General features: G+C 42.7%; 1 protein-coding gene across 6 annotated transcripts; it reads right to left on the minus strand.

Moving 5' to 3' along the window:
* Positions 1–32: 32 nt before the first annotated feature.
* On the minus strand, positions 33–17,094 carry ODF2 (outer dense fiber of sperm tails 2). Of its 6 annotated transcripts, none has more exons than XM_085077129.1 (20): positions 16,882–17,094; positions 15,863–15,941; positions 13,727–13,837; positions 12,934–13,107; positions 11,661–11,827; positions 10,902–11,031; positions 10,446–10,577; positions 9,492–9,566; positions 8,858–8,929; positions 8,187–8,303; positions 7,129–7,314; positions 6,728–6,837; positions 5,893–6,028; positions 5,193–5,303; positions 4,907–5,011; positions 4,199–4,357; positions 3,219–3,319; positions 2,521–2,683; positions 2,063–2,188; positions 33–1,305 (listed from the first exon to the last, which is right to left on the minus strand). In XM_085077129.1, exons 1-20 carry the CDS (start codon positions 17,049–17,051, stop codon positions 1,132–1,134), a joined length of 2,598 nt encoding a protein of 865 aa, XP_084933255.1. In that variant the 5' UTR covers positions 17,052–17,094; the 3' UTR covers positions 33–1,131. The 6 variants fall into 6 exon arrangements, with proteins under 6 accessions (XP_084933255.1, XP_084933257.1, XP_084933259.1 ...); XM_085077131.1 differs by lacking the exon at positions 16,882–17,094 and adding an exon at positions 15,038–15,191 and having other exon boundaries at positions 15,863–15,942; XM_085077133.1 differs by lacking the exon at positions 16,882–17,094 and adding an exon at positions 15,032–15,191 and having other exon boundaries at positions 13,727–13,828; positions 15,863–15,942.
* Between the last annotated feature and the right edge of the window lie 806 nt (positions 17,095–17,900).

Consider the following 17,900-nt stretch of genomic DNA (forward strand, 5'->3'; position numbering starts at 1 on the left):
CACAGCACCTGAAGAGGAAATCCCCACCATACACAATTAAAATGTAGTTTATTGGGTCTTCCCCAGCACCTTTGAGATTTTTGTAAGTGTTAAACACATGCAATTACAGATCTTTTGGAAACCGATTTAGAAAACTTTTAAGACAAATACTGCCAATGACCACAACACACTGCACATAAAAAGGATACAAAAGAGAGAAAAACAAAACCAAGGTTTATTCTTGACCCCTTAAGAACCATTTAGTAGAAACAACAGGACTTTAGAGAGCACATGGATTTTAGAGACTTGACACAAGACCTGATTTTCCAGAAGGTCCAGGTGAATTTGATGAGGAAGTTGAATATCTGCAGCTGCTCCTTGGTTGGCTTAAGACCAAGTCAGGATTTCATGCACACCCTGAACTCCCCAGCTGAAGTGACACTGAGGTTAAACCACAATATTTCCTTCAAATTTAGATTGTTTTGGCTCCGTCCTGGGTATGTTCAGAATCAGAAAATTAGGGTAAGAGGAGTAAAGCAACATTAGCATCACAGTCACAAATAAAGGTAAGGATTGGGGAGTATATAACAAAGTACAAACATACAAACCAAACGCATAATTTCTGGTATAAAATTGTTACAAAAGCTGTGGTTGTGCAGGAGATAATCTCTTCTGACTGTAGAACCCAGGCACCTCAGTTATTTTCAGCTTCACACCAATAGTATAAAAAAGTTATTAAAAAAATCCCACAAGCAAAAAACCCCCACATGATCTCCCCAACAGAAAAACCGAATGAGAAGTGAAGCACGAAGCCAGCTCTTATAAAAATTAACCAGGTCAACAAACCTCTGATAGGTTTTAAGAGCTGAAACCATCACAACCTTACAGGATGAAAAGGACCTTTTTCATCATACACAAAACCACTTGATTTTGGAGCTCAGTTTATGGCATAACACCAACCTCCAACACCAAACCAGTATTGCTGATACCCCACATTTTAATCAGATGTCAACATAACTTTATTTTCTCATTCTGCAAGAAAAAAGGCTACCAGCAATGACCCTGAAATGCCATCCTATTTTCTGTATCAATATGGCTTTGAAACTAAGCTCCTTCTGTGTGCTTAAAAAAGGTGAGAGGAGAGCACTGCCCTCAGATAAGTGAGCGAGAGTGGCTGGGAGAGCCCAGAAAAGCACTTTCCCTAAAAACGTTGTCGTAGGAAGATTTGAGGAACTGGACGTAGTTCTGCATGCTGCGGTTGGTGCTCTCCGACTGCTCCAGCCGATCCAGCAGGTCCTGGAGGCGGCTTTCGTATCGGCGCTCTGCCTGCACAGGGGAGCACAAAACAGGCTGAAAGGCAGCAACATTCATCCTGTACATGTTCAACTCTTCCCCCAAAGTGCTGAGGAGAGCCAGAATTAGCACAGCAGGAGATGACATTACCATAGATGGTGCTGTGATATTTATAATTTGTTCTGCTCATTCCCAACTCCATTCAGCAACCCGCTGATAAAAGCAGGAGACGTTGCGGCTAATCAGTTGGGCTTTTAAAATTCATTAGCTGTAGTTATGGGGAATTACACACACTCTTTTCTGAAAAGCAACTTGACCCGATCCATCAGCCAACACAATTCCAAGTAAAAATAAAGCAAGGAAGCAAGTAAATAGGACATCACAAAAGATTCCCAGTCTGTCCTCTAGAAGAAATCCTTTCCTCCAGCAGAGAAATTGCACTTCTCTGATATAACCACAATGAAGTTGAAATCTGTCCATGATACCTGGTGCACACCTCCTCTGAACACAAGCAAGGCTTGATTCTTTTCTTACACACACAGAACTTTACACCAAGTTAATTCAGATCACTGTACTCTCATTTGCCTGTCACCTGATGCACACTCCTGAATCAGTGACACAGCAGACATGGCCTATGTCACACATACATGGACACACAGAGCACATCACATTGAGGCACACTTCTGCATGACTTCAGCAGCACATGCTGGTGAAACAGGACAGTTTATGGACTCCAGTTATTGCCAGGGCACCACCAGCACAGCAAGAGTATCCCCCACAAGTCACTCACATCCTCTTTGTTCCGACGCAGCTGGTTCAGATCTGCTTTATTCCTGCTCAGCTGGGTCTCCAAATCCAACAGCTTGGACTGGGCTGCCCTCTCTCTGGAGAGTGCTCGGTCTCGAGCTTGTTCCACCTACACACAACAACAACTTTATTAAAGGGATATCTATGAAAAAATATTTTGTCCCCATTTATTGCCCACAAAAGCCCTTTAAAGTTTAACTGACACATTCTCATCCATAAGCAGCAGCTCAGTCTTGTGCTTTTCTATCTTCTGTTGCAAACTGAGTTCAGTTCTTAAACGGTGCTAACAAACGGCATCAGAACATTACTTGTATTTCACTGAACACGATGATTTTAATGGGTTTGGTCATAAGCTGAGGAGATATTTTCAGCATTCTCGCTGTTCCACTTGCACAGCCTGGGTAGCTTTGGGTGAATTCACAAACATGAGAAATTACTCACTTGTCTTTTGGTATCCTCAATGGCCACCTCCAGCTGACGTGCCAGGGAGCTGCACTCACGGCTCTTCTCCTCCAACCGCAGCTGACACTGGTGGATCGAGTCCTCACGTTTTGCTATGACCTGAAGGAATTCTATGTTCTGGGCATTCGTGGACTCTAGTTTTCTAGTTTAAGACAATAAGGGAAGGAAACCTATTCATTTTAAATGGATTGTGTTTCACTTTGCCTTTTTGTCAGGTCCTGACTCCTCTGCTGATAGATCCTATTCCCCCTTCAAAGGAGAGAGCCCCGAGAAACAGTTCTCCAGCCCTCAAATCAAAATTTCAAAGACTGAAGGGCCTACAGAGTACCCACACACCTGCACTTTCTGAGACATTGTCACTAAAAGAAATTTATAAACATGGGTGAAAATACTGTAATAACGAGTAACCTCAAAATTGCCAGGTTAGATTGGACAAGAAGCTGGTTTCTCTGCTGTCTAAGCCATCATCCTGTCTAACAACGTTCACAACATGTGCTGCTGCAAAAGCATGCAACTCTCAGTGGACAGCTCCTGACTAGAGATCCTTGTGAGATAAGCAAATGCACAGAATCCTGGAGGCATGTGGGGAACTGGAACAAGACTGAAGCTGTTTCAATCCCCTGTAAAAACAATGGAAATGGAAGGTTAAAAAGGCAAGAGAGCCTAGCATTTCTAACCTTTCTAGCTCCTCCACCTTCAAGGTGAGTTGCTTTTTCTCCTCCTGGGTAGATTGATATCTCTCTCTTGTCATCTCCATTTTGTCCCCCTGGAGGTCAATCTAAAAATTACAGGAATTAATTACTTCACAGGGTAGTCACTACATACACATGACCAACCACCTAAAACATATGCAGCTCTCAGAAGGAAACATGCTCCATTCATAATTCTGGAAAGGTTCAGAAAGGGAACAGTGGATAGAAAAGAACTAAACATCCGTTTTGCTGATGCTTGCTGTTACAGTCTGGAAAGGTGAAGGAAAACTCTTCTGTACTGCAGAAGAAAAGCCAGGCCCATAAATTCCTGCATGCAGAGCAGCACCTGCAAGCACAGCCAAGCTCACACACATGAACAGCAGCCACAAACATGCCAGCAGCCCACAACAGCATCAGAGCCTGAAACACCAGGGAGGTTTATAATTCCAAACCAAGCAGACTAAAGTGGTCAGACAGAGATCATGAGCCGTGTCTTGTGACACAGTTGTAGATGTCATCCCTGTCTGAAATTGTCCTGCAATACCTGCACAGTCTTTCTGGGAACAAAAATCATGAACTGGGAAAACAACCTGAAATCAGAGTGAGATGGGACAGCACCATCAGCAGAAAACCACAGGAGGGAAAGCTGACAAGATGATGGAGGCAAGAGGAGTGCTGGCATTAGCAAGTGCTGCCACTGCTGCTATTCAAGTCCCAGAAAGATTCTGCACCAAGGGATGAGAAACCTTTCAAATATTAAGGAATGCTACTAGCAAAGCTGCTAAGTTCTTGCACAAAGACATGGCACACACCTTTATTTTGCAGTGCACGTTTAATCTTTTCAAAAGGAGACGAGAGTAGAGACGAAGATTGAACCTTGCTGTGATTAGAAATTCATCTTGGATTCAAGATGAAGGTGAACGCGAGGTTTTCAGTGGTAGAGGTACTTTCTGCCAGTCCCTTACCAGCTGACGGAGATCTGCAATCATGGCACACAGGTCCGAGTTCTTCTTCTCGTAAGACATGAGCTGTTCATGGCATTCTGCCAGCTGTTTCTCGGTGTACTTTAGGATCTCAGGCAGCTTTTGCAGTTCCTCAAGCTGGGACTGGAACTTCTTACGTGTCTGTAATCAGAGAAGAGAATGTGAGGAACTTTCAAATGTTCATAAGGTCAAGACTAAAAAATTTTTCAACTCCAATGAAGCTTTGTTAGTCCACAACCATGATGACACTCTGTGGATATTTGCCCAGTGCTGGAGTTGAAAGCCTAAGGTCTTCTCCTACTCCAAAAAGCTTGCACTTAGGATCTGGCATCTTCTATGGATGGTGTACAAATGAGTATTTTGGATTGTGGGCTTCAATTTTACTAGAAGTACAAGCTCTGCTTTTGCGGTCAGCTGTTCCACAACATATAATGGCGTAACCTAACTAATCCACTAAACCACTACTTCTGTAGCAAAGGACACACTAAATAATTTATACACCTCTGAGGAATGCCTTATAGTCAAAAAGAAGCTACTAAATGTTCATTTTCCAAAACTGATAGAACAAGTCCTGAGAAAAAAACTGATGGAAAAGGCAGACTCAAGATAAGCCTTTTATTTCCTATCCACAGCTGTTTTTCACTAGATTCAGAACACTAAGATCCATGAATGTCTATAACATGTCTTTACCGATTCAAGCTCCTTGGTCAATTCATCTCTTATTGCCATTTTCTCATTTTCACACTCCTCCAGTTTTGTTGCCAGCTCATCTGCTTCTTTTCGGGCCTGCAATGCCTGGACATTAAAAAAAAAACAAACCCAGACTTTAACTGTTATATATAGTTTCCAATGCATGTGTGCAATGCCTTGGAGTAACTAAAACTGCTCCAGTTGGCAAGGATTAGGGCATTACAGAGTAAGACAGAGTGGAAGAAGATAACACCTTTTTACAAGGGCTGAAGGTTCTGAGACTCACCTGTGCTGTGTAGCTTTCAATTAACTCTTCATAGTTCCTGACAGAGCTCTGGAGCTGCTGCAATTCCAACTGTGCACGGTTCAGCTTGTCCTCCATTGAGATCAGAGCAGTCTGAAAAAGATAAAACATTTTCCATTGAGTGCTTGAAGTACCTGCCATATGAGCTGTCTAATGTCATCTAGACTAAGAAACTACAGTTTTGTTCACGCAAATTGCCAAAACTTTCCAGACTTCAGTGGATTGCCAAATTTGCATCAGCAGAGCACAGAGGTTTGGGATAGAAAAAATAATGTAGGTCACCCACAAGATCACTCATGGTAAAGGAAAACAGGAGAAATAAGCCAGTCATTTTTTTTTGTTTTGGAGATTACTATTCTGTCTGTATGAGCTACAGCTGTTTGTTCTCTAGTCAGCAGCATGAAGATGTAAGGACAAGATTTAAGATCTCAGCTAGACAAATAGTAGCTGGATTGGAGACACTCCTAGCCAAAATGTGGAAGAAACACAGTTCTCCTGCTACGTACACTTCATCTGTCTCCCCCCAGCACACTGGCTCTGTCACAGTCAGGTTATATGAATTTGAAACTGTATAGGAGCAATGGGTACAATCTGACTCTGCCCTCAGTGGCCAAGCTAGTTGTAATAATTCCCCCTTCTTTTCCTCCTAGCATTCGATCTTCAAACCCTTAGAATCACTTACCTTTAGTCTTTCATTATCCTTCTTTAAAGTACTGCTTTCTCCAGTCTGTTGCTGCAGTTTACCCACCAAAGCTTCTTTTTCGTCCCGTGTCTTTTCCTGTATCTTTGCCAGCTGTTCCATCATATCTGCAACACGGCTGCCATGCGGAAAGAAAATTAATTTTTAAGTGACACGAAAGAATAAGACTCCTTGAAACCCTTGAAAACTAGCTTCAGAAACATGGCTTTTCTCTATCATCTTCCTCCTCCAGTCATGCATGCATACCTCCCTGTTACACTGTTCTAGTACTTCAATCTTCTTATACCTCCTGGAAATTAATTGGAGTTGTCCCTCGGAGCTCAAATTAATTATCTCAAAGATGCACAGGATAAAGATATGCTTCTCTCAACTCATACCTACCTATTTTTTCCTGCAGCAGCAACTGTACTGCAGTGATACCAACACATTTATTTACCTTCACAACAAAACTGGCATCAACTATACTGCTTATCTCTTCTAATATCTTCCATTCAAGTTATTCAAAAAGATCTCAAAACAAACATAACCATAATTCTCTCAAAGCATTACAAAATGGCAAAGGAGTAGAGTTTTAAGGGGCAGCAAACCTTAAGGAGTCTGCTTTTGCTGTGGCAAGTCAGCAGCAGAATTCACATGTCTCTCTCCACCTCTCCAAACTCTGCTCTAGTCTCTAGGCAGTGCTGGTTTTACTTGGTTATTTACATGCAATCCAATTAAAACATTCATTTCAACGCTGTCATTCAATTAAATTATCCTTGCACTTTGAACTCATGTTCTTTCACTCATGTTTCTTTCTCTGCACTGATTTTATTCTAACCTGTTCAGTGCAACGACTTCCAGTTCAAGTTCACCTTTCTCCTTTACTGCTTTGTTGCAGCGATTCCTCCAGGACTCAAGACCGCACCGGATCTCAGAAATACAGCTGTCCTGTCAGACAATGGAAATACAAGAGGAAAAGAGTAAGGGATAGGACAAAATCATCACTGGTGTGAGATATGCAGACAATACACAGAGATGTCCTTAACTTAGGACATGCAGTGAATACAGCGACAGCTGAGCAAACTGGATTTGTTCTAAACTTGGCATAAATGGGCCATGGCATCAAGACAGAAATAAATTTCAATAGTTGAAAGAAGAGACTCTCCCCAGGGCTGCTACCAGAAGTCAACAATTTAGAAGCATGACCTGAAACAAGGCCTCTCCTGTTTCAGCAGGTACCTTTTCTGCTATCTGGGCAGTCAGTTTCTGCACGTACTCCTCACTCCGCTCCGCCCGCTCTTTCTGTGCACGGACTGCTTTCTTCAGGGCCTCTTTATCACTATCTCCCTGGACCTTCTGTTGACTCATCTGTCCCATGGTAAGTTCCAGCTCTGCCTTAAGCTGAGCGTGACTGAGCTCCAGATTCTGTGGGAGAACAAAACCCACCATATGGATTAATGCCCATATTATACCTGCAAACCCAAAGCAGCAACTAATTTCCTGAAAATGGTAATGAGAACCAGGCACAAATCCCCAGCCTTCAGCCTGGAGGTATTTGCAGTCAGGTTTCACCTACACAATCCTGTCTTAATGCTGAAAGAGATGGCAGCATGACATCTTCCTTTTCTTCCAAGAGTCTTCCTTTCTTTTTTCATAAGCTGCTCCCTAAAATACTGATTTGCTCTTCTGACCAAAATAAATACTGTTTTAACAGTCTTTTGATCTACCTGAGAACATTCTTTTTATTGACTGAAATGTTTGCATATAATAATGTTGCTTTATGCAGCTCTTACTTGAACAGATTAAAGCTCCTCTAAACCATTAACATATTTATGTTCCCTGTAACATCAACCCAACATATGCTAAATATAAAACTCTGATCAAGATAAACCAGGGGAACTTTCTCCTCCTCATTAATACTGTAAAACACATGCATGAGGGTGATCAAACTGGCACAGCATTTTTGCAAGAAAGCAAATTAAATAGTTGCAGTTTGTCTTGATGCTTGATGAAACCAAACCCATCTTTTCAATAATTATGTAGTAATTAACTTAGGAAAAATAAAAATCTAGTTAATGCACATAGACCTTCAGGCTAAGATTTTGCCTCCTGCCTCAAAAGTTAAGAGATTTCTTACTTAACTTGAAAATCATGCCGTGTGTTAATGACACAAATATCACCAGCGAGTATTTCAGTCAGTCAGACCCAGTAAGAAGCTGGTGCTACTCCCCTTGTGAATGAATTCAGTCCATGGGAGCAAAGGAAGAGACAATCCCCAGGCAGCAGTGCAGACATACCCGCAGCTCTGTGGTCAGATGCTCGTTCTCAGCTTCTTTGTTCCGCAGCTGGCATTGTAAATGGGCTTTCATAGTCTCCATAGATTTGGAGAATTCAATTGCTTTCTTTGCCTGTTCCTAGATAAGCATGAACAAGACAAATGTTTTTACTCAGCAAGCTAATAAAAGGAAGACCTTATAATATGCAATAGTCTCATATTTCTTCACTGAATGATCTCCAGCCACCTCCAGATGGACCCTCACTGCTGTTCTAGTCCAACAAAAAAGGACCAAATGACCAGCCATTTATTTTACAACATATGTGAATGACAGGCCTGAAAGGTATGTTCTGGGGCAAAATATCCTTCATATCTGATCTCTTCCACTGCATTCCTCTTTTACTTCTTAAACAAAGGAACAGATTGGAATTTGCCATTGGGAACCAACTGGACCTTAAACAGAATGGCAATTCAATTACCAAGCAAAGAGAGTTCTACCTATCCATCCTTGTGACAGGTGTCTTAGCAGAATATGGAACCCACAACTGTGTGGGTATCTGTCTAGTTTTATAAGCAAGCCAGTCATCTGATCTCAAAATAATGGTCTGCAAACAACCTCATCTTTTGGACTGTCTGTGGTTTTACAGAACTGGAAAGTAGAGAAGAGAGGGAAAAACAGAGAAAGGAAATTACCTTTTCCGCCACTATCTGAAGGGTGAGGTTTTCCGCTTCCTTTTCTTTTCCCTGAAGCCTGATCTGAAGTTGCTGGAAAAACAAACACCACACATATGCTCAGCAACAAACACATTTGACATGGCAGGCAGAAGGAAAGAGGTGTAACTGCCTCCCTCTCAAGACCACCTGACCCACAGCACTGTCTGTTATCCACAACAACAGCATCCTCATCCCCAGCAAAACAGGCTGCGTTCCCCTCAAGCAGGAAGCAAAAGGGATACACATGCTTTTGTGTAACGGGGCACAGGATACCCAGTCAGGACAAGAACTCTTGTCTCAGTTTACAGATAAGGAAATGCACAAAAACTGGCACAGGGTCACTCATACAGTGACAGAGCCCAATACACAGAGTTCCCCCATTCTAAGCCCACATGTTTAGAAGGCAATGAAAATCTACCCACTTTGAAATGCAGACTGTTAACCAGAGGAGCAATGTAGAAGCTCTGATTACCACAAAAGCTAAAATAATTTTTTATTGATCTAAAAAGCACTACTGTAAGATTTGACAGCTGAATACAAGACAAAGAAGAGCTTGTCATTTTAGATCCTTCCGCTTTGTCACTAAAAAAAAGAGAGATGGTGGTTTGCTTACCATGTTCTCTGCATCTAAGTCACCCAGCCTTTTCAGCAGCACTGCTTGCCGGTCCAGTACCTTCTGGGCATCTTTCTAAAAAATAAATACATGAGAAAAATCGTTAACTAAAAAGTCAATTTTATACAGATTCCTTAAATGGAACTGGGTAAATCAACCATTTTCTCCCAGTTGCAGCAGTAATTCTTAGAAAATACACAGAAGCATCACATTTGCTAAATATTTCACATATCATTATCCATTTCAGAAAACTTTTCCATTTTTCAGTCAAAGATTAAGAAAAAAAGCATGATAAAAGATCATTCGGAACTCTCCCTCTACACAGGGAAAGTCATGGGGAAGAATTCAGACCTTTAATCCAGCCTCACTGGTGGCCGAGACAACTGTTGCCATCAGCCTGCTTTTCTGAAATGCAATATAAACTACAGAAATAATAGAAATTTAATTTCTCTATTGCTCTTACAAGTAACAGAGAATTGTTCTGTACAAGCAGCACAGAATTGTTTCCAATTTCTCTGCTGCTGCCCTCAGAGGCTACAAAACTAAAGTTCTGAATATCCATAGATTCCTATTAACTGAGGCCATATCAAGTCCTCAGACTCCAGGCAATCCAAGTGAAGCAGCAGCATTTGAGACCAGCAGGATAAGCAGATACAGCCATATCCAGAGGAGACACAGCTGGCAACACAGCAGTGCCTGAATCTTTTAATACAGTCAAAGACTTAGAGCCTCTACAATCCTCACAGCAGAAAAGTCAGTCTTACTCTTATGAATTGGGCAGAGATAAAGAGAAAAGAAAACCAAATAAAAACTACCCAACATTTATGGGTTGACAGAGTCTACTGCAGGGCTGGGAAAAAGAGTTGAAAGATTTCAAACTTGAAATTCCCTTCCAGCCCACAAGACAACACAGCCTCCTGTAACCAGCCACATTCCACACACAGCAGTTCTCACCTCCCGGCACCGTTGCTCAGCAATAAGTTCTCGGAGTGTCCGGTTGGTTTCTTCAAAGGTGCTCAACTTCTGGAGCAGAAGCTCTTTTTGTCTTGTCAGAGCATTTATATCTGTGCTGCTCATGTGTTTCTCCTGAAGGAAAAACATTAAACAAACACACACCAAATAAAGAAACAAAAATAAACAAAGAAACCAGAAAACCAAAGCACAACAACCCAAACAAACAAAACCCACAAAACATAAACAAAAGGAACTAATTGTTCATTTGTGTGCAGAAGGTCACTTGAAGTAAATACCCCACTTTCAAACCAAACTAACAAACACCTCAAGGATGTTAAATCCCTCCACTTTTCTTTACATTTTGCTGGGTTAGCAACTGTAACTAATTACTTTTTTAAGACAGCCATGTAACAGGACAATGTAGTAAACGCAAGAACAAAATGGTATAACACCTACAATGTTGAGTCTCCCAATGGTATTTTTCAAGACATTGATCTGTCTGGCAGCTGCTGCTCCATCCCTTTCTGCTTCATTTAGCTTGGACATCAAACACTCCTTCTCCTGCTGCAAGCACTCCTTCTGTAGCCTGCAAGGAGAATTCAGCCATCAGAGACACAAGCAGCTTTGGCAGCTGTACCAGCCACTATTGATATACAGTTGATTGGGTTAAAACTCATAAACCCCCTCCAGATCAAAGTATAAAAGCCCTAAACAAAAACTACTTAAGAATTACCCTTTTCCAGTGTGGAAGCTTTTTTGGAAAGAAGGCAGCAAGTAGACACCAGGAGCTTGCTATGATCACAGCTATGAAATTTAGAGGGGACAAATCAGGCTTATACCAAAGCCTGCACACACTGCTAAACCCAAACCACAATGCTGTGCTTTTCCTAGGCACTTATGCCACGCCAGAAATAAGACTCCAAATGGCCAAACAAAAAACAGAGAAGCACACCAAAATATACAGCTCAAAGTTTTTAGCTAGGGCTTGCAATCTCAGAAGCATTAGCAGAGATTTTCCATTCCAAAAATCACGCCAGAGCCCTTCTCTGCAGCTATTGCAATCTGGAGTTCCCATTCTAAAAGGTGACAAAAAATCCAAGTGCATCAGTTCTTTAGCAGCAGCTAAAATCAACCCCAAATCAAGTCAGCAATAAAGGAGGGAGGTGCCTGTGGATATCACTAGTGCACGAACAGTGGGAAGTGGAGCTTTCTTACACAGTCAGGTCTTTCTCCTCCTTTATGCGCTCGATGTTGCGCCGGAGCCGCGTGTTCTCATGCTCTGTTTCCACCAGCTCTTGTGTGACCTCGCTCAGTTCTTCCTTCTGCTCCTCCAGGAGACGCTTTGTCATTTGATCCTGCTCCTCCATCTGCTGCATCTTGACCTGAAGATGTTGGAATAAAACTTAAACCAGGTGCTTTGGAAGTGATGCACAGAATCCACATCCCAAATCAGTGAACCATTTAGAGTCAATTAATTTATTGAAAGAATAAAAAAAAAGTATCTTTCCCCAGGTAACATGTGACAGGACACAAGGAAACGGTCTCAAGCTGTGTCAAGGGATGTTCACGTTGCACATCAGGAGGAATTTCTTCATGGAAAGGGTTGTCAGCTATTGGAAGAGCTGCCCAAAGAGGTGGTGGAATCACCAACCCTGGAGGTGCTCAAGGAACAACCCACCATGGCACTCAGTGCTCTAGTTTATTTAACAAGGTGGTGATGGATCAAAGGTTGATCCGTCAAAGGACTTGATGATCTTGGAGGTCTTTTCCAACCTTAATGATTCCATGATTCTAAAACTGATTTTTGTTTTACAATCATGTAAGTAATTTCATTAAATTGTGTACCATAAATAAAATGGAAAATGCGTGATGTAAGAATCTACTTGACTCAAATCCTATTCTTGTTCACTGATTTGACGTCCGTGTAGTTTTGAGTAAAATAATAATACAAGATTTACAACTCTCAGGGTTAACTCGGAGTTAAAAATGCAGTTTGCCCCCCACCATGATGCATCTTATAAGACCTGGGAACATCTCCTACATATTTTTAAAGTGGTGTCAAGTACATAGGAACCTTTTTATCCGGAAAACCCAACATGACTGGGTTGTACATTTTGAAATGGAATCAGAAGAAACAATCTCATTAAATAAGGGGATTTTTTGACAATAAACATCAATGCATTGTATTTTTCACTTTCTGGAGTAATAACCTCTTGGGCTTGGGCAGAAGAGAAATTATTTGGAAACTAAAGCACAGCAATACCTTAGTAAATGAATAATGCTTCGAAATGTTTCACAGTGTGGCTTAGTGAATTTCCCACAAGGATAGTTCAGCTATTCTAAACAATTTAGATTGATTTTTGATTTTCAAGCAAGCTACCAACAGCCTGGGTAGCCTTCTATTGCACCAAGACCTGACTCCAGCCTCTTCTTGTCATAGGATCAGCTACAAAGCCCCAGTCAGCAGGTCTTTCCACTGTCTCCTCACCTCCTTCTTCAGTGTTCCCACCATATTCATCAGGTTATCTATCTTCTTTTCGTATTTGTTAATTTTGCAGCAAGCGGGATCGTCATCATCTGTGGAGAGGTCACTGAGGCGCAGCACTGACTGCATCCTTTCACACTGAGCAGGAGGTGTAACTTTGAGGCGTTCAGTTGATTCCTGTCAGAGAATAAAGAGTATAATTTTTTTAGTATAACATTATAAATAGTATTCTAAAGCTAACATTGCCAAAAACCAGAGACTGGGTCACATCACTGCAGCATGGCTAGCAAAGAAAAAAACATTTACAAACAGCTCTTGCATTTCCATCTGGAAAAGGTCAAGAATGCAGAAAGAGTATAACAGAAAAAGAAGAAAAACTAATCAAAGCTCAAATCCTCATCTAGGAAGTGCCAGGAATACAACAGGCAAAACTATCAAACCACGAGAAAGAAAATATGACACAATGCTACACAAACACTCCATGCTTCCAAAAAGACTGAGACCAGCAGTCCCTCGCTGAGACTCCAGATGAGATCTTGAAGGGCACAGATAAAATGACAATAAACAAATAAATGTGTCTGGCTTCTAGAGACAGAAAGGCATGGCCACAGGTTGATAATGAATTCCCAGTTTTTCTACGTTAAAAAGTGAAAGAGTTTTATAGAAGACCCTTCAAATGGATGGTAGGTAACAGTAGCCTTCTTTCAGGTCTGCCCAACTCTCTCACTACACAACTGCTCTCCTTCAACCTTGGTTAAACCTCAAAGTTTGTTTTAAAGATCAAAACCAGCTGTACCTCCCATTTCAAGATGGTATCACGAGACCGTGTTTTGCCTGGGGGCATCCAAGGGGCCTTAGTTTTCACCCGCACGGCTGGCACACCATCCCCTTTAGAGCTCTGTTTATGCTTTGGATAAAGAAAGAGAAAATTAAATAAATTACAGACTCTTAAAGAACCATTTGCAATTTTTAGTGCTGCAAAACCAAACGAAAGATAATGCATACAGAACTACTGGTAGTGTTTCACAGGATGCATCAAGTGAGATGAGGTAGCAGCCACCAGAGGAAGCTGACACACGCCAGAAGGAAAGGTTATTGCACACTCAGCTGACAGGATGGCTGGATGTAGGGCATGACAGATCCCTGGGAGATCCCTTTTCCATCCCAGATTCACCTCACAAAAGAGTAGCTATATCATTGGATACTGTGATCCATGATGGAAAGCCCCTGAAGTGTTTTCCCTACTCTGTAGTCAACTAAAAGATCCACATTTACTTGTATTGAACTTGAGCTGCTCTAACTGAAGGAGAGTTAAAGTGTTTTTCCATAATTCCAACCTCAGAGAAAAATCAGATCCTGTAAACATTCCCTACAATTAATAGGAGTCATTGATTTCACTGTCATTTCATCCCATTATGAAATTTGCCATTAGCAACCAACGCAAAATTAATGGAAGACTTAGAAAAGGATGTCTGCAGATAAGGAAGAATGAAATAGCAACTTCCATCATCTTTTTAGAACAACTTTCCATAAATATCCAGCAACAAAAGAGGACATAGGATAGCTAGAACTTCAGCTTCAGTGTTGCTTTCTGCCTCCTATGGATAAGGCTGAGAAGAGATCTTCTTTGCTGCAGAGCTCAGTGGACAAAGAATGTCTTTAATGCCAGAAGTCGGTTTGAATTGAGATTCTTTTTCTAAGCACATTTATTTTAATACAAACAAGATGCTACTTGAAATGCCTAACTACTACCTCTCCTCAAACTTTTCCTCTAGAAGGAGGTATGAAGCCAAATAAAGAAAACATTATCAGGACACAAATCCAGGAAAAAAAAGGGAAAAAAAATCCTCTGAATTATATCATATTGGAAGCAACATTCCTCCCATGAACATGAAAAGTAATTCTGTATCATCCCAACAAATCCTTCAACAATCTTTCAACAAATCAACATAGCAAATGTGTCACTGCAAATTCACCACTGAATATGAAATCACATATCACAGTTTTAACACAACAGCAAAAGAGACCTGGAAGATTTTGTGATGCTTCTAGGGCCATTCACCTTCCTCTTTGCAGCCATTACAACCAACCAGATACACACTCCTACCTTGTATTTTGCAGGTGTGGTTTTCTGCCCCTTTTTAATATGGACATGGACAGGGGTGTTTTCATCCACATGGACATGCAAAGGGGGAGATGAGGAACGGTTCTTCATGGCTCTTCTCCCACAAACGGGAAAGGGAAATACAATGAAGGGAAACCTGTGAATAAGGAAACTGGAAGAAACAACATTTCCCTCTGTGTCAGAGAGGAACAGTGGCCAGGCTTGGTTAACATTTGAGCTTTTTATCAGTAGCATTTGCCATTTTGAACAGCACACTATTCTTCTTTAAAGCCAGGATTAACACAAACAGGTCTTCTGCTTCTCGCATTTTCTGCTTTTAACCTGGTTATTGAAGATCAAACACAGCTGGATTGATAGCAGACGTCTGTAGGAGTCATTGAAGTTCGAAGTCTCAGAGCAAGTGAGCAAATCAAGGGTTCCCATAATCAACAAAATCCGATTAAAAAGAGAAATTCAAAGCAGGGAGAAGAATAATTTAAGAACAATCATCAGGAAATCATCAGACCACTCCATGCTAGAACCCTGAACCTGTATGCTCCTTCATATGTACTTAAGTGTCTTTTTCAAGTAAGAATCCATAAAAGCCTTTGCATCACAGCATTTCTTTAATCTCCACAGAACACATAAGCATAACCTGACACAACACAGAAAAGCCTAGAGACGCAAGGTTCAAGTCATCATCTTGGAGCTTGATGCCTCAGTTGATGTAACAGCACAAGGCAATTGCAAATTTTACACAAAGCCACCAGCAAGCACTGATCTGATTCTGGCAGAGAGGATACTGTCAGCCTAGGTAAAGTTACTTACAGTTACTTTCAAGGTTTTGAGTTTTCTGGACGCTGCTCTGGGTGAAGAGGCAGATTCCTCATGGCCAGATGAGACACCCCTGATACAGAAATAATAAAATTATTAAGAGAAAAACGTGCCAACTTCTGAACATCCTCTTCCTTTTGATTTAAGGGAATCCATGGGCTCAAACACATCAAGTGTATAAATCCAAACAACAGAAGTTGGTATACCCTGGCTTCCTCTCTCAAGCAGAGGATGAGGAAAGGACAGAGACAGTAATTCCTAACATACTGAAAACAGAAATTGTTTTAAACAGTGGAAGTGTTTTGTATAATTACACGATGGCACAATTCATTTACAAACTTTGAAATTCTAACTGCAATTTTTAAGGGACACAGCAGCACTTCCTTTAATTCAGGAAGAGGAAGACAGCTTTCTGAAGGAACAGGATTCCCCAGCCTCCAGCTATGAACAACTCCAAACACCGCTGGGTGTTTTAATCATCTTTTTTTCCAACGAAGGGCTAAACTCTCCCCCAGCCCAGCACTGACAGAGCTTTTGAATCACCACGAGTGAAACCCGAGTGATTCTCGAGTTGTTTTTTAATCACACGAGTGAAACTCAAACATTGTCACCGTGCCTCCCTTAGCAACAAGGTTCACCCGTAAATTTTAATTCCTCCTGCAATCTCTGGAGATTTTCCATGGAATCTGCGGCCCCCTCAGGGTGGCAGGGACAGTGTGGGGTCCGCTGGGCTGCTGGCAGCTCTGAGGGCACAGCAGGCCTTCACCAGCAGAGCCTGGCAGCTCCCAACGCCCGCCCGCCCCGCGCCGTTATCCCGAGCCCCACGGCTGCCGCGGCCTCACGGCAGGAACGGTCCCGAAAGGCAGGGAGGAAGGAATGATTCCCAGCGCTTGGACACCCACACGGCGAGGGGACACCCCTCAGGGACAGGGGATGCCCGCACGGTGAGGGCACACCCGGCAGGGCGAGGCCCCCCCCGCCCTGCCCTGCCCTGCCGGGCCCGGCGCCCTCACCAATTAGTCCCGCGCGGAGTCCGCAGCCATCTCAGGTCCCCGTCGGCGCGGCGGGCGGCAGGGGGGCGGGCATGGCTCGAGTTCGGGGTCTGACTCCCGCACCAGGAACAGGCAGCGCGACCGCAGGGCCCCGGCCGCCGCCGCCGCCGCGCCGCCCGCGGCTCCACCATTGGGCGATTCGAATGGGCCTGAGCAGCGGTAACCGCCCCCGGTAACCGCCCGCGGCTCCATGCGGCCGGCTCGAGCGGCCCGGCCACCCGGGAGCCCCCGGCCGCGCAGCCTCCAGCGCGGCGCTTCAGGGGTTGGCTGCTCCTCCGTACAGAAATGGGGAGGTCTGAAAAGAGGGTGAATTAACGGGATTATTAAGTCAATTTTCTTCGCGTTGCCTTTGAGGTGAGTTTTACCGTCTTAAAGGTGACACCAGAATTGTGTACATTGCCATTTTTACTGTACAGTGTAACCAGAACTGTGCGGTTCTGGCCGTTCCCAACATAGGAAGGACACGGGAATGTTGGAAGAGACCATAAAGTTGGTAAGGGAACTGGAGCACCTCCCTGATGGAGGCAGGCTGAGAGAGCTGGGGCTCAGCCTGGAGAAGAGAAAGGTCGTGTGGAGACCTAAGAGCACCTTCCAGTATCCGAAGGGGCTACAGGAAAGCCAGAGAGGGACTCTTCACCAGGAATTGTAGTAATAAGGTGAGGTACAAACTGAAAGAGTGGAAATTTAGGTGAGATATTAGGGAGAAATTCTTCCCTGTGAGGGTGGAGAGACACTGAACAGGTTGCTCAGGGTGATTGTGGATCACCTAACCCTGGCAACGCTGGCACAAAGCCAGGGTGGGAGTAGATGATCTTTCAGGTCCATTCCAATCCTTAACATTCTAGGATTCTATGAAAGGTGATAAAAAATCCTGAAACAACCTTTATTTAATGTAATGTTATCAGCATGTTAGTGTTATGGATACTCATCTTGAGAGAACTGATTCATGTAGCACATCACAGCAAAGAGGAGTCACTGAG

This window comes from Lichenostomus cassidix, chromosome 17 (genome assembly GCF_008360975.1).
Source record: "Lichenostomus cassidix isolate B80296 chromosome 17, HeHo_3.0, whole genome shotgun sequence".
In the NCBI taxonomy this organism is placed as follows: Eukaryota; Metazoa; Chordata; class Aves; order Passeriformes; family Meliphagidae; genus Lichenostomus; species Lichenostomus cassidix.